The 24,319-nt window shown below is 40.8% G+C and overlaps 2 protein-coding genes across 2 annotated transcripts; both read right to left on the minus strand.

The window, feature by feature from the left end:
• Nucleotides 1–8,125: 8,125 nt before the first annotated feature.
• LOC310928278 (platelet-derived growth factor receptor-like protein) lies at nt 8,126–11,280 on the minus strand (the record flags this gene model as incomplete). The annotated part of the gene is made up of 7 exons (XM_083890800.1): nt 8,126–8,332; nt 8,706–8,845; nt 10,003–10,296; nt 10,445–10,596; nt 10,670–10,812; nt 10,919–11,070; nt 11,199–11,280. The coding sequence occupies 7 exons, from the start codon at nt 11,278–11,280 to the stop codon at nt 8,126–8,128; spliced, it is 1,170 nt and encodes a 389-aa protein (XP_083746926.1).
• A 2,386-nt stretch (nt 11,281–13,666) lies between these two features.
• Nucleotides 13,667–19,627, minus strand: LOC310928488 (cationic amino acid transporter 2). Its single transcript, XM_083891042.1, has 12 exons — nt 19,511–19,627; nt 18,535–18,913; nt 17,824–17,979; nt 17,520–17,685; nt 17,268–17,404; nt 16,342–16,564; nt 15,251–15,387; nt 15,052–15,154; nt 14,829–14,962; nt 14,547–14,713; nt 14,338–14,446; nt 13,667–14,244 (listed from the first exon to the last, which is right to left on the minus strand). Exons 2-12 carry the CDS (start codon nt 18,902–18,904, stop codon nt 14,087–14,089), a joined length of 1,860 nt encoding a protein of 619 aa, XP_083747168.1. The 5' UTR covers nt 18,905–18,913; nt 19,511–19,627; the 3' UTR covers nt 13,667–14,086.
• Between the last annotated feature and the right edge of the window lie 4,692 nt (nt 19,628–24,319).

Here is a 24,319-nt window from a genome sequence, read left to right on the forward strand (position 1 = left end):
TGATAAAATATTATATCTAAGAGATCAGGTTAATTCTGGCAGCACACACTATTTTGATTGATAGAAATAAGTGTGTGGGGGTAACGCTAGCTCCTCTTTCGGCCAAATCCACCCATGCAAATATCACACTTAAGCTGTTATAATTCATCAATAACATGAGCGGTTTTATTTAAAAAAAATGAATGAGCCATTTGTGCTCTGGCAGCTACATGAAGATACAGTAAATAATGTTGAATGCATTCTGATGGTTTTCCTGTCTAGAAAAGAAGGAATTTCTGGTTTATATATCACTTACTCTGTTCTCTAAGCTACTGTGTTTTTTTTTTAATGCATAAGGTTGTTGGTTCTATTATGTCAACAATCAATAAAGATCAATCCTCCACTATAAGGAAGCACCAGTCACTTGGGGACAATGATTAACCGAGTGTTCTTAGTCTTGCCACTTGCAAAATAACTTGCATCTTAACCCTGCAGGATAAATCAATGTGTTAATGAGTCTAATTCATTCTGATCTGATGAGATCTGATGAGGTGAACCACATGTTTGTGTGGCCTGGATAATCAGAAGGGTTAAACAGCTGTATATGTGGTGCAGACCTACCTTAAAAATCCAATATCTCTTCTGGCAGCTACTAACAGAGATGAGCACTTTCCTTTGACTCTACTGGCAGACATATACTGCTGTGGATAGTTTTAAACTATGAAAGCTTTACAGCCGTATATATCCAGCAGTGGTAGAATGAAGCAGGCAACCATGCACGCTTGGCCAGGCCCTGCAGTGATTTTCCTAACCGGGCCAGACTTTAATCGCAGCAACAGACAGCCCAGACAGAGGATCAGAGCAGCCACAGGCTGAGAGATGACTGGGGATTTAAAAACACAAAGTGAAGGAGCATAACACTTTCTCCTCAGGGTGATCAGGCATGGGGCCCTTGTCTATCAACAGTGAATTAAATGAGAGCAAGGGAAGAAAGAAAGAATATGGAAACAGGATAAGTCAGAGATTAGGAGTGACAGAAATGGGGAAGAAAATCCGAGAGAAGAAACACAATAGAGGAGGAGAGATGGGCCGAAACCAACAGAGTGGAAGAAAGGCTGATTAGTGTTTGATTAGCTGACCGGCCTGAGGGGAGAACTCTGGTGACCAACACACAGTGTCATTACAACTGTGCTCTCCCTGCTACACCATCTGCTCCACTGTAGCATGCATGACTGACCTGCCATCCGCTTTAAGCTGCGACACAACAAGAGGAAGACTCAAACTGTGTGGCAGTTAGAAGAAGCAACAGGGAGGCTTGATTTAGAGGGATGACCGATTTTTAAAATATTATAGTAAAAGGCTGATAGAATGATGATAGTTTGAAGCATGAAATAACCCTCTCACTGTGAGAGAGAATGGTTGTTTGTTTCTATGTGGCCCTGTGATGGACTGGCGACCTGTCCAGGGTGTACACCACCTTTCGCCCCATGTCATCTGGGATTGACACCAGTGCCCCCTTGACCCTCATGTGGAGGACAAAGATGGTAGAAGATGAGAGAGTGAGTGAGTGTGTGTGCATTCATAAATATCCCCATACTTATTCAGTATCTATGTCTACAAGGTTGCAGCAGTAGTACGCATTTGTTTATTGGACAGACGTTATACAATTTGTGAGTGTCATTGAATGCATCTCGTAGCGGCGCCTCTAAACTCAACACACTGTGAACCCTGCATCTTAAACTTCCTCATCGTGGAACTAGAAAAGGATTATCTTATCTTATTATTCGCACAAGCTCTCAGGTGCTGGAATGTTTTTGTTTGTTTTCTTGGAGTGAAGAATTACCCTAAACAGTTGTTTTCTTAATTTATCATCAACTGAAAAAAATCACCTCATATGCACATTTTCATACCATTGACTCATAATTTGTCTTTGTCCATGGCAGTGGAGCCTCCATGGAGGACAGCGATCTGTGTCCCCACTTGACAGGTGGACGCAGTGCAGCCATTAGGCACCATCGGAGCCAGTGTCTGCTGATACCAAGAGGTTGTAAAATGTCCTGCCAGACCCAATTAATTGGTCAACCTCTAGTTTGATGTATGGTCACAGTAAAACATTGTGGTGCACATCCATATGAGAATAAACTGTGTCAGAGCATGGGGGAGAGAAAAAAAAAGTCAATTCAAACTCACTGCACTTTAGAGGGAGGAGTGCGTGTCCTTACGATCGTTTGATTAAGCAAATGGTCAGCAGACATTTGATGGTCAGCAGAATCTGTTTCATCAGCTGTCTGTGCTTTAAGGAGACAGGGGAGTGTCAGTGGATCACAGACAGCTGAGGAAAGACACATCACATCAGCTGTCAGAGATTCTGCTGAGTGAAGAGCAGCAGAGACACACACTGCTAATGGGTTCTCGACAAAGACGTCTCAAACTAATAAATGGCAACTTTTTAAATTAAAGTATTAAATAATTCACGATGAATCTGTAAAATCTTCACAAGGACTCAAAGTCAAAGTGACTCATTATCAAATCCACATTTTCATGAAGCTGTAACTATTATATGCATTTTTCCTTGATTAATTAATAATTGAATGGATCAACCGATATTACCGATCAACCGAAGAGCTGATATCACAAACTCAAGTATATACCGATACCAATATGAGTCGGATACAGTCATTTTAGACCATTGGTTCTAAAAGTGCGGCCTGCGGGCCAATGGCGGCCCACAGAAACATTTCTGGCAATGAATTACAGTTGATAGTTTTAATCCAGGAGCTACTAAGCTTGTTAAATGTTTATTGGACATTACTGGATACAGACCAATAAGTGTAAACAAAAATTCTGGGTATTTACCTGCTTTCTATATGGTGAATTTTTGTGTATTATTGCGACCTTGAATGTCTTGAAAGGCGCCTTAAATATAATGCATTATAGAAGGTAAGAACAATGGCCAAAATACTGGGTAATTACCCAGTAAATTATAAAGCATTATTATATTAACGCTTATATAACTTAACGCTAAACTGTAGAACTGCAATCTGGTCATTAAAATGATTACAAATGGGTTTTTTTCCCCCTTTTTTTTCCTTTGGCGGCCCTCAGTCCAATGTTGGGTTTCTAAATTGGCCCTCAGGTATCAAAACTTTGAGAACCCCTGTTTTAGACCATTTCTGAACTATGAAGCTGTTAACAACACATTTGTGATGAGTCATTTCAAAGCCATTATCCTCCAACTGTGTAACAAATATCGTTCTCCCAAAAAGAAGAAATCAACAGTCCACAATATGACTCCGAAAATATGCTTTTGCTGATTTATATTAACAATTATAAACATGTGATATAGGATTTTTAGATAGTATTGCATTTAAAATTTTTACCAATACTGACCAATTCCGATTCCCATCCCTGAACGTGTCCTGAATTGAACATTTGTCATTTGCTAACTCCTTAGTTTCTAATATTTATCAAAATTAAAACATTTCATTTTCAGCTCGAGCGTGGGTGCAACAGTTCCAGACATGAGTGAGTCAAACCTTTGCACCTAAACTGCTGATGTGAAATTAAACAGGGTGATTATGGATGTTTGGGGTTCAAGACCTTTCAGCCCCAACCCTCTCTCACGTCTGTGTCACAGAGACCAAGGCTGGATGTGATGGAGAGATGGATTTTTTGGTGGTGACATCAACTCTGAACAATAGTGAAGCTGTCAAAGTGATTGCCACACAGTGATCAGTCATACACAGTGAGCAGAGACAGCGCAGCAGTCTGTCTCCCCTCTATCACTTCTCCTATAATCCATTCCTAAATTACAGGAATGTTACCACGCAGTCTCCAACAACAACAGCTCCCACGTCTATTGTCTTCCCATTGTCAGACCTGCTCCTCCACTTGCGTCACCGCGCGAACCATAACCACAAAACTGAAAGGACTCTTCCTGCAACGCTCCATGAGTGCTCAGGTCAGAGGTCACCTGTGGCCTCTGGTCTCCACGACAACAGCCAGCCAGTCCCCAAGACTTGAGCTGAAGTCTGGCCCCTCCTCACCTTCGTCCTCCTCCACACACACACACACACACACACACACACACACACACACACACACACACACACACACACACACACACACACACACACACACACACACACACACACACACACACACACACACACACACACACACACACACACACACACACACACTCTCACACAGAAACAGCTTTTGTCCCCAAACTCCTGTGCATCAAAGGAGCGCCTGGAGTGTGAGCGTCAACCCAAACATTTACAGCTGAGGAGCAGGCCAAACACTTTAACACCACAATACACTGCAGTGAAGAGGCAGGAGACCACCAGAGCTGCAGAGTCACACGAGATTAAATACAAATCACTGGTTCTTCCTGGTGTTGTTGTATCCAAGACATGACACATACTGTAGAGGTCTTGTCTTGGTCAGTGAGGACTTTTACAGTATTTTAAGTCAACAACAAAATGGGTGTGAGCAGACAGGACATCTTTGTTCGTTCCAAAAACACAGTAAAGACCAAATATATATATATACTATGTTGTCAGATCCTGGTGTTTTCTGTGCCAGTTCCTTGTCATTAATGATTTAAAACCCTCCTTCAAATGCAACCAAAGCATTCTCAACACAGTGCAGTTGGGCTATTAGATGCAGTATTGACCCAACTATCACAGATGCATTCATCAGTATGTGTGTTGTCTTATATCAGATGATTATGTGAAATCACGTAACATCATGCACAACTAGGTGTGTGGTGTTTACAGTGATGTGTTTCTATTTTGGTTCATGATTATAGTAAATATAAGCTTTTTTTTAGTTTGGTTAATGTGCTCTTGTATAAAGCACAAGTTTCTCTATTAGTCTTTCTCACTGACTCACAGGGTGGTGCAGCTATTCATCTGAGGACACTGCACTGACAAACAAAGTGTTGTCCCTAACCTTACTATAACCAGTTAACCCTTTAAGGTATGCACCACGTTGCATTTTTTATTATTTTATTATTTTATTTTATTTTATTTACTTATGATAACAATAACAACAATCAATATATTTTTTTAAATTAGACCATACAATATTTCAGATACATGCCTCTACCAAACTTCATAAATTCAGAACAAGTGACATTAAGTGTTAGTGAGTTCAGCTTGATGCATTTTTCAATGAGATAAAATGACTTTAAGTGTTTGGTCGACCAAATGGTTGAGTAGTACCTTAAAGGGTTAACCTGGTTCAAAGCTTTCAAATATTTGCCCTAAACTTAACCAGTGCCTCAGAAATGAGAATTAAGACCAGGTTTTGGTCTCCATGAGGACTAATGGTCTTGACAAGGTGAGTGTTTATGCAATAAATGGTCCTCAAGAGATCAACACACACACACACACACACACACACACACACACACACACACTCAGAGAGACCCTGGCTGCACGTGCACAGAGGAGCGGATCACACTCAGAGATTAGGAAAAGTGGCACTCACCATGTTCAGCGTGCAGGAGTCAGGACATCCCTGAGTCAACTCTGCTGCAGTTGTGTCTGTCGCTGCTTATGTAATAAAACAAAGTGTGTGAACGTGGCTCCGCAGTATATTTTCCTGCACACAAACAGAGATCAGATCAGTGTGAGTCTGCAGCTGCTGCTGCTGCTGCTGCTGCTGCGTGGACAGAGAAACACACACACACACTGCAGAGGGACACTCTCTCTTTTCCCTCCCCGAGGTTTGAACGAGAAACAGCAGCAGGGTGAGAGGAAACATGAGAGGCAAGAGAAACGTGCGCCTGCCCCCTGGGATGACTGGACCGGCATGATTTATAAAGCGGGACAGCGCCATCTAGAGGAGAGAGTCTTACATTGTTTTTTCAGTCAAGGGCCTGCAAATAAGTGATCACTTCTTTCTTTCCCCATTATGGTCAATACTTTTTCAAGACTCTTCCCACAGTGTGCATTACATTCAAAACTCTTTCTTTTATAATATTACTTAAGTAAAAGTCTTAAAGTATATGACATTTACTGTATTTAAGTATCAAAAGTAATTTTTATCAAGTTTTAGAAGTAAAAGTATTACTAAACTATTACTATTCCCCTGCCTCTGGAACTCCCTCCCCCCCCTGGCATCAGGAACATTGTCTCATTCCCCATCTTCAAATCCCATCTGAAAACCCACATTTCAACAGGCCTACTCCCTCTAACTCTCTACCCGTTGCTGTTATTTTTTGTTATTATTATTTTGTTGTTGTACGGCAACCTTGAGTGTCTTGAAAGGTGCCTTCAAATATAATGCATTATTATTATTATTATCATTATTATTAATATTATTATCATTATTATGATTATTAATAATCATAATAATAATAAAGGATTGAGGATTAAGCCATGGTAGCTCAGTGGTAGGGCGGTTGTGGGTTCAATTCCTGGCTCTGCTACTCTATATGTGTCCTTGAGCAAGACACAACCAGCCATGTTGAAGCATGTGAATGTGTGAATGGCAAAACTATAGTGTAAAGCAGCTCTTCAAGACTAGAAAAGCTCTATATAAATATAGACGATAATACCAACTCTTCTTCTTCTGATTTTATTTGGTAGTAACGAGTAACAAAGACAGTTAGTAAAGTAAAGTAAAGTAAAGTACATATACGTGAATTGTGTACTTAAGTAATGTTACAAAGTATTTGTACTTCATTACATGACAAGACTTACATTACATTAAATATTACCTAATTATCCCCCCAGATAAATCTGCATTTTATTACAGAATAAGATCTTTGCACTTAATTGAGTGAACTACATTACTGTATTTTCTAACAAGAATAATTAAGCAAAGTAGAAATTCAATTCCATGTATGATTGTACACACTTCCATAGTGATTTAAAGTACTTAAAAAAAAAAGGTTGACTGTAAACAAAACAAATTGAATAATAACATTTGAGAGGTTGGATTTTTTATTTATTTATTTATAAGACAGAGAAAAATGTAGGGTTTCAGCTGCAACCTGCACTCAGCTGTGTTTGACATTACTGTTATTATTTCATTTTATTGTCAATTTTTGTTATTATTTTCTATAGATTTCAGTGTGGCTTTTCACATCATCACTTTTGATTGTGTTTTAAAGAAAGTTTGTCAGCATTTGAAAATAAATTTCTGCAAAAGTATAGTATACGTATAGTGAAAATAGTTCATGAATTTTGGTAACTGTAGACTCTGAATTAATGCATTTTGTGATTAACAGTTTACTTTACTCTTTTTCTGACTGTGTGAAGAGTTTTGATCAATGATTCCTAGCAATTGAAAAACAAAAAGAGTAAATGGTCTGTATTTATATAGAGCTTCTTTAGTCTTGATGACCACACAAAGCTGCTTTACACTACAGTTTTGCCTTTCACCCGTTCACTCACACTTTCATGCAGCCATCAGGACCAGCGTGGTGTAAGGACACATCGACATGTAGACTAGTGGAGCCGGGAATGGAACCCACAACCTTCAAGGGATGAGCTACCATTGCCATTAGTACTAAATGTTTTTAATCAAGAAAATGTTCTATTGAATATTGAACTATATCAGTTTGCAAAATGAAAAATAATTACTATTCACTGTACTGTGTGAAGGCTTTTTATAATAATATACAGCATTTTTATAAATTACTATGTTAGTATTGTGTGATTGGTACCCAGTATAACAACATATTAAGTAATGATTTGCATACCATCGATACATGCTGATATTTCACATTCTGTGTCACATGAGGTCATTGTCATCATCAGTTTATTGTTTTATCTATATATTTTGCACCTTCGGTAAAACAATATATAATGACACATAACATGCAGCACATATAAAATATTTAATACTTGACAAAGTTTTGGTGATGACATGCAGTAAATTTAATGTACCGTGTACATTCAGCTCAAGTTCCAGCATGTTTTACGAGGTAACATATAGTGTGTATAGTGTCTCCTGTTGTGGGGACAGTGGGTGATAAAAATACCTGAAGGAAGATACTGCAGCGTTGCCTCACCTTACTCTCTCGCTCTCGTTTTTTTTCCCAGTTTTATTAAGTGTTACTGGCACGAATCTCAAGTGAACACTACTGTCAAAGCAAAATATTAATGTTTCTGTGTGTGTGTGGTTCTCATGGTTTCTTAGGTTTTGCTTTGGGGACCACTTTAACAGTGGTGGACACTGATTTGACTCCTTGCAGGTTCTGAGCGGTGCAGGTGTACGTTCCCTGGTCCACGTCCCTCATCTCGTCCACGAGGAGAACGGACTGAGACCGCTGTCCTGCTGATCCTCCAGCCACTGGACTGATGCTCTCCTGTGTGTACGGAGGCCTCCCAATCTGCAACCAGCACAGGTTTCAGAAGAGTTTCCTGTTTACTGTTAAACCATGCGGTCTGCAGATTACATGTTAATGAGTCATAAGGCCTGGATGCTGAGCAGTCCATAGGTTGTATGTCTCTTAAGTAATGATGAACAAGCTAAAAGAGCAAAGTTAGCTGAACAGACGTAGGATGATGTACACAGCAGCTGCACAGATCCTTCACTTACTTCTCCCTACAACAGCAAATTAATGTGTTTTTAATGACTTAATACTCATGTGTACAGAATAACAAATGACCTACGAACACTAATTTACATAAATGTGCAAATTATTGTTCAGTATTAGATTTATTAAAGGTAGTTGTTTCTCTCTGTCAGTGTGTGTGTCTGACCTCCTGTCCGGGATATTCCCAGGTGAACTCCACAGCGACATCCTGTTCTCCCACCACGCTGCAGCTGACACGCAGGTTCTCTCCCACAACCACTGAACTCGCCGAGGCCTGGATGACTGGAGCCGGAGGAGCCATGGGGTCTGGAGGCAGATGTCAGTGAGTCACGTCAGTGTGAAGTCACACAAAAAGAAGCAAATAAATAGTGACAAAGACACACCATATCTGACCCATGGTTTATATACTTTCAGTGGTTTCAGGGTTGTCCTCATGCACCAGTCGTATTACACTACAAAGTCTTCAAAAATATTCTTATCTGACTTATTTTGTCTATAACCTGTAAAAAAAAACTTTCAGAAGAAAATAAACTGCTGAAATGCCTGAATGGACAAACTAGCCAGAGCCTGTGTTTCAGCTTTTGAAGTGGAAACATTCTACACAAACGAAGAAGAACGTCATCCCTTCTGGTATGTGAAGGTCACCGTAAGTGGAGGAGTCCTCCATTTGTTACAAGGTCAAATTTAACGATACAGCACATTTTGCCCCAAAGTGCTTCACAATAAAATGCAATAAGTAAAATCACCAAATAAACATGGGTAAAAACACAGCAATGGAAACAGCACACACAAATAGAGACGAAACACCAAGACCCAATAAGAAATAAGAAAAACAAAGAAGTTTAAAGCGCAACTGATATTAAAAGCCAAAGCAAATAAATCGTTTTTTTTTTTAGAAGAGACTTTCAAGGGTCCGGCCTGTCTGAATACAGACAGACAGAAAAAGTCTGTCCCCTTCTGTTTTTAGTCTGGAGCTAAGAACGTCACTTGTGGCTGCTGAGTTGTTGCTCTAACTGGGTGCAGCAGTAACTCGGTCAAATAGGGTGCCACAGTGTTTTGCAAAGTTTTAAAAACAAGAAGTTAAATTTTGAACTGGATCCCGTCTCAGGATGCCAGTGTAGTGAAGCCAGAAGATGTGACCATGTGCTGCTGCCTTTTGGACCAGCTGCAGTCTCGTTATGAGATGTGACTTACTCTTGCACACATGTTGCACCTTTACTTTACAGGAGTTTAAATGTTGACTGATGAAAGTACAACAGTAGAAAAATGCTAGGAAAAACAAATGTTTGAATTACTGAGGAATCAGTCAGATGTGGTTGTCATGAGTGAGAGTACATGTGTTAGTTTGACTTCCTGTTCATTGTTTTTCCACATCTCTGTCTAATGTAGGATAGATTAAGCTCCCCCGCCCAGTATCACAACAGAGCAATAAATAAAGTGTGATTGGGAAATGGATGACTCACAGTTGACATAGATGAGCATGTACTTGGTGGAGCTCATCCTCAGGTTGCCCAGACTGGCGACACAGTACAAGGCTCCGGCGTGATAAGGCCGAGGTCGATGGATGGTGAATCCCTTCTTCACATTGAAGGAGATCTCCGTCCCATCCACCACCACCTCCGCGGGTGGAAACTCGCGGTGCAGAGATACTTTGGCCTCAGGTGTGGTCACCTGGCAGGGGAGGATGGTCGGCCAGTTGCTTCTCAGTTGAATCACTTCGTAATAATCGGATGACGGGACAAACAGTTCGTGTGGGTCTGGTTGGAAGAGCGAGAAGATATGGAATATTGATGATAAGATATCATATGGATATAAAACGCTGCTAATCAAGATGGCAGTGAAGGAAGAGGCTTGCACTTCTGAAAAGTGCGTGCGTAATTGCATCCATAAAATGTATTGATGTACCAGGGAAGAAGATGAAGACTTTGATAGCTTTGTCGTACACCTTCCGGCAGTCCGTGTCCTCACAGTACATTGGGTAACAGGTGAACTCTCCCGTGTCTGCACCTGTTGTGTTGACTAATGTCAGAACGCCGTATCGCTCATGCTGGACAGTCCTGCAGAGACAAAAGAGACAAAAGTTAACAAGAAGATTTGATCTCACTTGATTAAAAACGTATTTTTCATTACCTGAGCCTCCCTTCATCATCCTCCTCTAGGTATGAGGGGACGCCCCACTGCACAGGTTTGCCCCTGCACCTCAGCTCCAGAGTATCCCCTGTCGGCACGCTGATAGTTTCTCCCACTTTCTTAAACTTCCCTCTGTTTAGAACCTTCATGTGTGATTCAAAATCATATTATTTTTTTTACATCACACTGCAAAGAAAGATGCATTTTCCTCCTCTGTTTAATGCTCCTTTTGTAAACCAGATGAAATACCTGTGTGAGAACGGTCTGTTGTCGAGCTGCAGGTGACGCTTTGCTCTTGGGTTTGGCTGTTACAGACGTGGACACTTTGTTTGTTGACTTTTCTGGTTTGGGTTTGCTCAACTTGGGCTTCCTTTGTTTCTGAGCATCTTTTTGACAATGAGCTATGAAAGGTTAAGAGCACATGATGCATCAACAGTTCACAGATACAGATCGTGCATTAAGACAGAACAGGAATGTCCTTTCTTTGTTGTCCTGAAGAAACACAGGTTCAGCAGGGAATCACTCTTACCTAACTCGAAGACTGCAGCACAGATGAGAAGAGTGGTCAGCACCAGCTTCCTCTTTGACCCAAACAGTTTCAACGGAGCCATGATTGATCAGTGGATTATCGGTGTGGCGTTAGTTCATGCAGTTCAGCACACTTAAAACAAAATGACTGAAGGAAAGAGAGGAGAGGGAAAAGAGGAGGAGGAGGGAAGAGTGAGCAAAGTGAGCAGTCAGCTGTTTACTAGAATCACACAAAATTCCTCCTCCCGAGCATAAGCATTAGCACCTCAAATTCCTCCTTACTGGCTCAATGGAGGCTTTCAAGCCTCACTGGACCAATGAGGGTTTAGAGACAGAGGCACCTCCATGTGGAAAAGCACGGCCTGTTTACTTAGCTGCTGGACTGGAGGTGTGTGAGGAACACACGTCGCAGAACACACCATGCAGCCCAAACAGGGGCAGTGGGAAGGGTTTTAAAAACATTTGGTGCCCAATAAACCACATACTAATTGTCTTTCTATGGAAAACACAGGCTTTGTGTCGAAAAATCAATAAATACACAAAACTTATCTTAGACTGAGCTTTTAATTCTTAAAGGTGCATTATGTAATAAATCTAAAGCAACTGGCCGTAAAATCCTCCCAATATGTCACAGAGACTCAGGAATAATGTTCATATAACAAACTGAACTCACCAACAACAACAGTACAGACAAAATATTTGCATTAAAAAAAATCTTTTGCAGACTGCAAATCAAGTTTATGTTTTGAAATCATGTTTTGGCATGTGGAGCCACCTCCGTCTACCAATCATTGCAGTCAGTAGAGTCTCAGCTGCCGAGCAACCACGGGTTGCCAGTTACATCTGAGTGACAATGGCCGGAGAAAACGAAACCTAAAAGACCTCGGTATTTTGAATTTCAGTGAAGTAACCGTTTTTGGCCGCATTCTTACATATGGCGCCTTTAAATGTGTATGTATCAACAACAAAAGAAGCAAGGGATCATGGGAATTTTGTCTTCAGGGTGGTGTTTCTTCTGCTTGTGTGTGTGTGATGAGTTGCAGGTGTGCAAGTTTGATTGAATAACATGTGTGAGAGTGTCACACCTGATTCAAATGGTCAGTTCGTCAGTAAGCTCTGCTGACGCCTGATAACAACCCATTTATTTGAATCAGGCATGTTTGAGCAGGGAAACACCTAAAACATGCAGGACAGTGACGGCCCAGGACCAGGAGTGAGAAACCCTGGTCTAGGTGGATCCAGAACAAGAAGCCTGATCATCCCAGCTGCAGTGGACTTCCTTGAACCAGTCACAGCAAGACTGCCAGCAGACATTTTCTGCTTGTTTTTAATATACCATTAAAACGGTTTGTATAGTTTGGTTGCTGGTGGTTTCTTGGGAGTTGTTAAGAAGGAGTCTCTACACTATTGTTGTGATCAGGTTTTCCCCCGGAGGCCCGGTCATAACATTATCTCATTATCTCACGAGTCATCGTGATACAGTACAATCTTAGAAATAAAAGTGCTGAGTAGATTATAAAAAGGTTCTACCTGGATCCCTTTTGGAGGGTTCCACCAAGAACCCTTTTAAAACCCTTTATACAGGAAAGGGGTTTTAAAGGGTTCTCTGGATCAAAATGGTTCTTACTGAGAACCCTTGAAAAACCCTTTCTTCGGGAAAGGGTTTTTCAGAAGATGGTTCCAGGTAGAACCTCATCCCTTGTAGAAGGACACTTTTGGAACCCTTATTTCTAAGAGTGTACATACATTATTATTATGCACATAAATTATTAAAAAATATAGGCAACACTCGTAATGATTCCATTAACAGATGACCAAAATGAAACTGTTGTACAGTACGAGTACAAATCCAGACTTTCATGGACTGAGTGGAAGAGTGTTGGAAATGTTTTGGATAATGTAAGTAAACTCCTTAACAAAACATTACAGTTTGGTTTTTAAGGTTAGGGTTAGGGTTAACCTTGGTTTTTAGTAGTTTAATGCAGAAATGTGGGCCACATGGTTGGTGTAGTGGTTAGCACTCTTGCCTTTGCAGAAAGAAGACCCGGCTTTGGAACCTGGCCCGAACAAGGGCTGCATGGAGTTTGTATGTTCACCCCGTTCCCTGGTTCTCTGGTTTCCTCAGTCCAGAAACATTGCAGACTGCAGACCCAGCAAAGTACTCAAACAGGAAGAGGAATACAAGTTTGAGGTGTTGGATGCTGTCCTGCTGTGCCCAGTGACATCAATAAACTGCTCTGAAAGGTCGTTCTGTTTTCACTGAACTCTCGGATTACAAGCCAAACTGTATCTTTTTCAATGTGCCCTTTAGAAAAAGAACTCCAGGTTGCAGGCGTTTTGAGGAAAAAAATATTAATATTTTTTAATTGAAGAAAACATTTACAACAAATTACAAAAATGATACATTTTCATATTTACACTTGGAAACAATACATATAGCAAATACAAATGAAAAGAAACAAACATCACATCTAACAAAGAGGTTTCCATATTGACATCGAATTTCTGTGGAAAAACACTTTTTTATTTACAGTCATAGAAATTTGTGTAAAATTGAAATGCCTCACAATATACCATCAATACATTTAAAAAAAAGTGTAAACGTGTTATTCATGTTATTAACGTGGGTGCAGGATTCTGAGGCACCAGGTCATGGCTCTGACACTGATACTGGAAAATGTGATTAATAATGGTATTAGAAATATACAGGTAGAGATCTTTTTTTTTCAATGTGTGCTCACAAATCTTTAATGATTCCTACACACAACTTTACAAAATGTTCCTGTTCTTATCTCCTTTAATGTTATTCAGTCTGAACATGATGGAGACAACAATATTAGTAGAACTTACAAACTTAACTCCATTAAGTTTGTTTTTCGATACATAAGCTCAGAATTTCTCCTCTCTAATGATGTATGTTTTGATCGGCTCTTTGGTGTCTTTGGTGTCTATTGTGTCACTGATAGTTTGAATCCCCATCTGGTTGCCGGGGAGACGCTTTCTCTGAACGCTGTTACGAATCCCGTAGCAGAAATAAATTAATAATCCTGCAGAAAAGAAAAAGAAGGGGATGATTACAGGTCAACGGCTAACTCGTCAAAAGCGCCGTAAAAATTTCGAGCAAAAAACCATAAACTTACCCACTAACATCCAAATACCATATCTTAACCAAGTGTCTCCACCTAACTGCACCATCAAGTAGACGTTGATGAGTGTGCTCACTATAGGCAGAGCAGGGAGTAAAGGCACCTATGAAAAGAGAGGGGGGAAAACATGTGTCACGTTTAACTAGATTTGCTCAGATACATATTCAAATGATCTAAACAAATAATAAAAAACAAACACTCACCATAAATGATGCCTTGGTAGGATTCTGCGGGTGCCTCCAGATGAGGAAAGTGATGACCAGTATCATGAGGGCGAGGATGCAAACAAGCACCAGACTCCACGCTTCCAAACTGACCAGAGCATCCATGGCTTGAGCCAGGAGGGCGCACAGTGAAACCACACACACGACTTTGAAAAAGAAAAGGTAGACGCAGAAGAAGTTATGCATCTGACAAAAAATGTACGTTTGGGTGATTGATAATAAACTGAGAAACACCAAGTGCTTCTATAATCTTGGGTTTACCAGCAATTACTGTCAAGATCGTGACAGTTCTTGCAGTTGCAGCGTTGGGCGACGATGGCGGCCTCAAGAAACCAAATTTGTGTTTTGATTCTACGGTGTGCAGATCTGTGTCTTCAGATGGAGCAGCCTGGTACCTGGTTTGCAAATAAAACAAACTGTCAAATCTGAAGTAAGATTTGCTCAGCGTTCTCTGTGAAGCCTGCGGGGAGGATACACGTCGTACCTCAGGATCAGAATGCATATGGCCACAAGTGTGTAAGCAAATAGAGTGCCAATGGACATCATTTCCACCAAGGCCTCCAGGTCAAACAGCAGAGCCATGATGGCTGAAGAGAAGATAAGAAGCGGAAAAACAGTTACTCCAAGTTCACAAACGTCACCACACGCGCACAGAGACTGATAAACAGCTAGAGCGTCTGTACCTGCCACGATTCCAGATGATATTGTAGCTAAAGCAGGACTGCCTTTGTTAGTGACCTTGCTCAGGAACTGGAAGAGCAAACCATCTCTGGCCATGGCGAACAGCACCCTGGGCATCGGGAACATGGAACCCAGCAGGCTTGACACACAAAAACAGGGAAAATTAATTAGCTTTATTTTCTTTTATGTACATATAATGAAAGAAAAATACTTTGTGCAGCAAGAGTGGCAGAGTTCAACAGAAGCACTCATAAAAAACAATACGTGAACTTCTGATCATGTTTCCGTTTTCAGTGTGGGTTCACAAAATTATACACCTCGCTGTTGGTTAATCATACTGTTAATTGGCCTATAAACATTTCATTTATAGGAAATAATGTGATGCATAATCTCTTCGGGCTGCACTTAGTCACACCTCCTTGTGACTTTGCACACCACGTTGCAGCCAGGTTTTGAGTGCAGCAGATTGTCTGGGTAAATATTATTGCAGAGCACATTTGGTGCACAAGTACTGCAGTAGTGAATTAAGACAGTGTAACGCACACATTGCATAAAGTTAGAAAATAGTGGCCGAGAACATGTGGAGTAAAGACTGATAACTGTTTCTCTACAGTCCTCTGTTCTGTCTGAAAATGTTGCCTGCACAATGGTCACACATTTCACCAACACCAACAGTCATAATACAACTGTCACACAAAACAAATAAAAGCCCAGCATCTCACTAATACAGGATGAAAAGACAACACCAATGTTCAAACAGGTGCAGTTTCTAGAAAATAGGCTTACCAACAAATAATTTGTAAAGTAGATTGATAGATTAACTGCTTAGAAGCAGTTACTGATGCTCTGTTAGTTAGTCCATGTCGAGGGACCAGCATATTTAAATTATTCTTTGCTTTTGTAAAGTAATTTGGCTGAACTCTCAATGTGTTTAATGTGCTTTAAAAATGTATTGTATTCAGTCAGGATTAATAGTGGCCTGATGACTGACTGCCAGACTGTCATAAAAATCCATACTACTTTAGTTTAAAGGTACATTTCAGCCTATGAATAACACCCTTAAATAGGAATCACACTACCAGCAGTTTCTTACCTGGTGGACAGAGCACACAGTGATCCCACAGCCACGACATATTTGGCCGGACCCCAATCGACATAATCAAAGGCCACTGGCAGCGGGCTTTTCTCGTCAAGCAAGTAATACGGCATCATCAGAGTGAGGGCAGCCGACACAGCAAAGTAGGCGAAGAAACAGATGAGTAGTGAGGCCACGATGCCCACAGGGACAGACTTTTGAGGGTTCTTCACCTCCTCACCTGTGGAGATAAACACAAGGTCAGCCACTCTTTTAAAGGTCAACCTCATTCATTTGTATGCTTTTGAGCAGCTTTCTTTATTTCTCTTTATGTTGTTTTATAGTAGTGTACTTTGGTGTCTGGTTGTTTTAAATATATTTTATACAATATATTGTCCTTGATACAACCTCAAAGTTCTCAGTATTGATGAGTGACTGTGGTGAAAGTGATGCTGTGTATGTGTATGAAACCTTTGGAGTAGTTTTATATCTATGTTGATGTGAGAAAAACCACAACAATGGATCATTTATCAGCATTTATCTGGACTGATAATGTACCTGATAATAGCGCGGTAATAACACGTACATATCAGCAGATTGCGGCATCATATTGTCAGTCACGTGGTTATTATTATTGAAAATGATTTATGATTTTATATAAAATGTTATGTTTGAGACTTTTTTTACTTCTGTAAAATGTTGATATGGTATTTTGGATTTATTATTTTGCCCTACAACTAGATTTGGACATCATGCAACAACACTGAGCATGCAGTGAAATGAAAACACTGCAAAGTTGGCCATGCGTTCCATTTGAATCAATATTAAGTTAAACTTCAATCTTCTGTGCCACAGTGTGCATATCTGTGTGTTCCTTCTGTGCTGGATACGACGTAACTTATCAAACGGCTTCTTAATGCTAGTGAGACAAGTTATCATCTCACCTGTTGTTGCAATGCAGTCGAATCCAACAAATGCATAGAAACACGTTGCAGCTCCAGCTATGGTGCCAGAGATGCCATAAGGGAAAAACCCTCCTACTCCATATATACTTGTTACATTGGCAGTAGAACTCAGGTTCCTGTCCAATGGAAGTCAGTATTATCTTGTGGTTATTTGCAAAGACAGAAATACTACATATATGTGGAAGACATAGGACCCCCACGTGTGCATGTCATAAAACATGCTGCTCTTACTTGAAGTCTGCTGTGGCGTTTATCAGAGCCTCTTCGCTGATTTGCCAGTTGGCGATGTCTCCATTGATGAATCCAGAGATGGTCACAAACAACAGCACCAGGATGTTGATTGCTGTGAAGATCTTGTTTATCGTTGTTGACTCTTTCACTCCAAAGGCCAGCAAACCTTCAAATAAAAAAGAAAATAGTTAGGTTCATAATTTTTGTGTGTATATATATACACACATATATATATATGTATATATATATATATATATATATATTTTCCCTACTATGAAAACCCATTTGCATTTATTTATTTTACCTGCCAGTAATATGATAAGAGCTGCAGCAAAGACATCGGGGTAAGGTGCCAGACCAGGAAGGCCCATGGCTGCATTTTTTTCGAAGTATTTTGATATAACCCCCCCTATGAGGTCATCAAACGTCCCGCTCCATGCCAGTGCAACGCTGGCCGTCCCTGAGCAGATAATGAGAGAGGAGGTGCAATCAAGTTATCAGCTCGACTCCTCATGCGACATGCGATATGTCCTTTCATGTTCCTGTCTTCACACTTTACAACCCCGTTTTTTTTTTTTATTATTTTTTTTTTTACCGACTATAGCTGTTCTCTGGAAGTTATTTACAACAAAACAATAAACTTAACAGTATGTGTCAAAAACATGAGAAGAACTGTACTTAAGTAACCGTTAAAGCCATCATGACTCTGTCTCAGCAGCTGGTGAAAGGTCACTAAGTGTTTTAGAGTCTCATGTTGATGGTTGATGATTTATAGTTTTCATTGTTTCCTGGTGAAGTGAGAACATGTTACATAAGAGGAAAACAGTTGTTTTTCAGAGAAAAATATGAAGACAGTCGTTAGTACATTTAAATAGTTATTTTCTGTGCACAGCAGCTTAAATGCAAAAGGAAAATCTCCACAGACGCAACACAGTAACTAATAATGATTCTCTTAAACTGTAATTGAATGCATATTTTTTATCCTAGATAAATAATTCTTGGGTGTCACACTCACCTATGACGTAAGAAAGTAACAGATTCCATCCAGTGATGAAAGCCAGCAGTTCCCCAACAGTCACATAGCTGTACAGGTATGCTGAGCCTGTTTTGGGAACCCGGGATCCAAACTCTGCATAGCACAGCCCCGCGAATATAGAGGCCAGAGCGGCGATGAAGAACGAGATGATGATGCTGGGTCCAGCTGTGTCTCTGGCCACCTCACCAGACAGGACATAGACACCGGCCCCCAGGGTGCTGCCCACTCCCAGGGCCACCAAATCCAGAGTGGTCAGGCATCGGTCAAATGTGGACTCTTCCCCGTCGGGCTCCAGAGGCTTCCTCCGAGACACGCTCACCAGAAAGGACTTGACGAAGCCGCACGGCATGTTTTGGATCTGGATGGAGAGATGTGGTAATTATGCTTTAGAGGACGGAGAGACAGGTGGGAGAGCACGTTGATGTTACTGAGAAAGTGGGAGTGAGTGGAAGGTAGAGCTGAGGGAGAGGAGAGGAGTGGAGAAGGATGGGCAGATCAGTGACATGTTACTCAAATGTCAATGAATAATTGTCAGGTCCCCCCCCCCCCCTCCCCAGGCAGAACATATCTCTCTTCAAACACTTTATTTCAACAATTTAAAATCAAACGTGGAAAAAAATGACGCCTTGTTAAATTTTGTTGAAGTGTAATTTGTTAACAATGTTACTCAAATGACAACTTCTATATTAAGACTGATTAAAATTAATTCTCCCACCTCCTCGGCGCAATCTCTTGCCTCACACGTGTACTTAAAGGATAATTATAAACCCCCATTATTCTTTTATATGTGCTCTTCTTTATGACCTGTCTGATAGGATTTTGCAGATGCTTGCATGTTTTCATTGCCGCTCCAACGCCCTGCTCAGCGGCTGCACTTTACTCAACCTTACACACTTAGTTACTGTAACTTTTCTGAACATTCCTAATGTATTGAATCAATGGAAAGTGCTCTCACCTTATTGGAGCAGCATTACGGCAGAGATAATCCCTCTGGACGAAATGAAGAAAATACAGTTAAAAGTTGAGTTTTTTTTTGTCAAACTTTGGTTTGTTAATCTTTGCATGATTCTGCTTTCAGGATAATCCAAGACTGTATGTTACACATTATTTGTCCTTCAATAGTAGAATTATTCTTACACAGGTTGATTTTCCTTAAAACACAGTTCAGAAAAGTGTATACACACATTATAAAATAAATACGAATAAACAAAAAGTCAGAGGTCTAATGGGGAAATGAGGTGAATTTTTTTTGTTGTTGTTGTTTTACAAAAACACCAAATTTACTGTCATTGAAGGTAGCTTTTCTCAGGGGTCCAGAGTTTCTATACTTGTTTTTGTCAATGTTGAATTTCTGTCTCAAGAATTCATTACATGAGTTCATGACATACCATTTGAGCTTTAACGGAAACAGGAAAAGAAAGGTGTTTGACTTTAATTATATATTTCTCTATTCACACAAGTGTGAACATCTCACTATCTCACTGTTAGCGTTTGCTCTGCTTCCTTTTTTTATTAAAAAAGAAAGAAAGTAAAAAAAAAAAAAAGAGTGTGTATAGAGTGTGACCCGGCCACACTAATGCCCTTGTGAGTTAATGAAACAGTGGAGGACAAAGCAGCTTTCATGGCTTATGCATGCAGCGGGCTGCCCACTCACGCTTTGAGAGGTAGCTTTTAAGATAAGATAAGATAAGAAGTCCTTTATTCGTCCCGCAGTGGGGAAATTTACAGTGTTACAGCAGCAAGACAGTAAGGATAAGGATAATAAATAATAAACATGCATTACCAAAAAGAAATAGAATATATAAAGTACAATATATAAAGATATTAACACTGACTATAAAAATAGGTTTAAAAATAGAATGTACATTACAACCGGTCTGCAGAATATACACAGTATGCACATGGTATTTATAGTGTAAGGAAACAAGGCTGAGCTATTAAATAAGGATAATAAATAAGGATAAGGATATTGCACTGATGAGAAAACTACAGTATAAAAAATTTGACAGTATGAAAAATGACAATATATTGCACTTCAAAAAAAATTTACATTATGAAAAAATATATACAGTATATTACACCAATGAGAGTTAACAGTATATTGCACATGGAGAGTGGAGTGTTTGTGTGTGTGTGTGTGTGTGTGTGTGTGTGGGGTCTACTTAGAGCAGTACTTGTTGTACAGTCTAACAGCTGCAGGGAGGAACGACCTGCGATAACGCTCCTTCAGACATTTTGGATGTTTTAGTCTGTGACTGAAGGAGCTGCCCAGTGCTGCGATGGTGTTCTGCAGGGGGTGGGAGAGGTTGTCCATCAGAGATGATAGCTTGGTAGCCATTCTCCTCTCTCCCACCACCTCCACTGGTTCCAGGGGACATCCAAGGACAGAGCTGGCTTTCTTAATCAGCCTGTCCAGCCTCTTCCTGTCTGCGGCTGTGATGCCACTGCCCCAGCAGACCACTGCGTAAAAAATGGCTGATGCCACTACTGAGTCGTAGAAGGTCTTCAGGAGTTCTCCCTGAACTCCAAAAGACCTTAGTTTCCTCAACAGGTAGAGTCTGCTCTGACCCTTCCTGTAGAGCGCAGCAGCATGATCAGACCAGTCCAGTTTATTGTTAAGGTGAACACCCAGGTATTTGTAAGATGTCACCATCTCTTTGCCTCCTCATATCCCATCGAAAGGGGATTTCAGCTCAACTAATCCACTCTGGCATCTACCTCAGCAGGCAGGAGGTGAGTGGGAATGAGAATCAGCAGCCAAAGCACCTTTGACCAAACATAAAACTCAGACTTCTTATCTGCAGAGCTTCCTGGTTGAGATATAGTTTCAGAGAGATGCTTAAAGCAGCTCCTTTGCACGTGCTTGCGTGGCTTTATGATCACATAATTAATATCTGTTAATTATTACTCGACTCTCGTGTAAAAAAAAACCCATCTCAGATTATGTGATTACAGTCGTCATTAAAAATCAAACGAAGATCGGAGCAACAGGGAAATGGATTTAAACTGTCTTTAAAGTTATTCAGTAGAAACTCAATGTTCTTACCTTGTCTTGATCTGAAGTGACTGGTCAGTGTGAGTTGAAAGCAAAAATAACTCTGCTGTTGACTTGGACGAAGAAAACATGTTTTTTTCCTGTGATATATATACAACACTGGCCTGTGTGACCCTCCCACTCAGCAAGCTTTCTCACCCCCCGAACACTTTGGATCATAATGAGCTCATTTTTGTATGGAGGGCACAGAGTGAGGATTGTGAACAACAAAATCCTATTCAGAATGTCAACATTGCTTTTTGGGCTCACTTTATTTGTTACTAGTGCAGCAGCCGTTCATTATGTGCCTGTTTTTAGATAAGGAAAGAAACAATGGAAGCAATTCTAGCAACATATCTGTTGCATTTCTCACGTCAAAGTCAGTACTGAGCACACTGGTTCCCTCAGTAAGTCACCTACCAAGTTTGAACTGTATGACAGATGATTAAAGGACAGATAAACAGTATGTCTATCCACTACAGATGCGTCTTGCTCTTTTTTTCTGAATTAATTGGATCATTTTGACTGAAAACAAGTTTTTGGCTCAGTTTTTCTGAATTAATGAGTTCCTTGAGAAGCTTCCGTTTCCTAATTGAGAGCTTGATTTGAAGGAAACATGTCCCAGTTGTTCAGTTTAATCATCACCAGTGCATCATCTTATATCCGTGAAACCATATTTATCCAACTGATCTGGGAGAAACTTGACATTGTGCAGAAGTATCCAATGTGCTTTCCATCTGAACAAAATCCTGATGTGTTTGCGCCAAGTCAACAAACTATCCTCCCAAAAAGTAGAACATGTATTGCTAAATGAGCCACTTCTTTAGAAATTGGGAGATACTCCCAGTTCATTTTGGAGATACTCCCAATATCTAAAGCATAAACAAAGTAAAACTGGATTAAACGTGCGTGCATATGGGGTAAGAAGAAGTGGCTCAATTAGCAATACATGTGAACACTAAGATACTGTGAAAATGTAATCAAAACATTTAACTGATTAAACCTTTTATTTTGTGCCGATAGAGTTAATTACCAGCAGTCAGGATCTCATGATCTGTGTGCACTGCTTTTTCAGAGCACAAGAGGTCAGTATACAACAAGTCTCATTCATTACCTCATGCGTTTCCCACTCACTCACTCACTCACTCACTTGGTCTGTCTGAGGGCAGGGATCAAAAGGAAGGATTCTGCACATTGTAAAAACTTCCAGAAACTGTCATTACCAAAGCAATTTTTTGGTCTCACAGATCTGATTGTCTAATCACCATCACAACAAAGCAACAACAGAGTTTGATTTTGGATGTTCATGGATGTGTGCACCCTCAGTCTGAACCATAAAACGCAGGTGGAGGGGAACAAAAACAATATCACGCATGGATATTATCATGTGAAGACATAAGGATACAGAAGAAATCAACTTATTTCCATAAAAGACAATACAACATGAACTCTCTCATTAGATTCATGAATAAAATATATATTCATTCATGTCGAGAGTGGGGTTCAGTTGACGTCAGGGGAAACGCTGATAGTAGCCATGGTGAGGATTAATTATGAGTCATATTTTTGCTATGTGGTGTGAAACTGTGGCTTCCTCTGCTTCTGCTACCTCACTGCCTTTCAGTGCCACAACATTACATGTCATGTCACACATGTAGATCAGCATCTGTGTATGAATATAGGAACAGTGAATTGCTGTTTCCAGGCACCAGCAAGAGTTCAGCTCAGACGTACAGGCTCAGCGACACACTTTTTCATTTTTTTTAATGTGCAGTTGAATCTTTCCACATTTTTCAATTGTCTTCTTCTGCTGTTAACAATGCTGATGCCCCCCAACCCTCCCCCCAAACTATGCTGCAGTCTCTCACCCATTTACTGGAATAGATGCTTGACAGGCCTGAAATAGAGCAGGCGGTCACTCACTCTCTGTAAGTACACTTGTGCTCAAAATAACATCTAAAGTCCAGCTTGTTACAACTGTATTAAATAGCAGAAACAGTTACTAGCTTCTCTACGTAGCCCCGGACATGACATGGTCAAAAAAAAAAATTATAATTGTGGCCACAAAATACTATTTCGTATTGTAACGCTCACCCCAGTGCGGCAGCGAAGAATAAGGAGGCGACGACTGGATGGTAACTTCTGTGCATTTATTTAGGCTTTAACTCCGATCACTGTCGGCCGTGACCACGCCGAACACATTAGCCGCACAACAACAACAACGTCCCAACTCTCGTTCTTTTCCCCCCCTCTCGCGAGGCCATCTCACCCCACTAAGTCTCAATTGAACAACATTGACCCCTGCTGGTAACATTAGTGCATAACACTCAACGACATAACAGGAACACATTAACTCTGCTCATTACACAGCTCCCCCTCAACAAAGTCCCTCGTCCCGAGGGACTACACAAAGTCTCTGAGATGGCCTGGCCGACGTCCACGTCTCCGTGGCCGAGTGGGGAATGCAGGCGCCTCTGCCTGGGGGATGGGGCTACGCCCCCGTGCAGCGAGAGGTGTGTGTGACGGGAAGGGGAAAGGAGGAGTGTGAACAGGGGGGTCAGGCACTGTTTCTGGGGAACTGTTTGCAGGGGGAATGGGACTTTGATGGGGCTCGTGGGCGTGTCTGTGGGTAGTGGTTGTGCTTTCGCCCCTCCGTACAGGCGTTCGGGTAGGGAGGGAGTCTCCTCTGTACGGGGCCAATCTGTCCCTGTGGAGTGCGACCTTCTTCCT

This window comes from Microchirus variegatus, assembly GCF_963457635.1.
Source record: "Microchirus variegatus genome assembly, chromosome: 6".
In the NCBI taxonomy this organism is placed as follows: Eukaryota; Metazoa; Chordata; class Actinopteri; order Pleuronectiformes; family Soleidae; genus Microchirus; species Microchirus variegatus.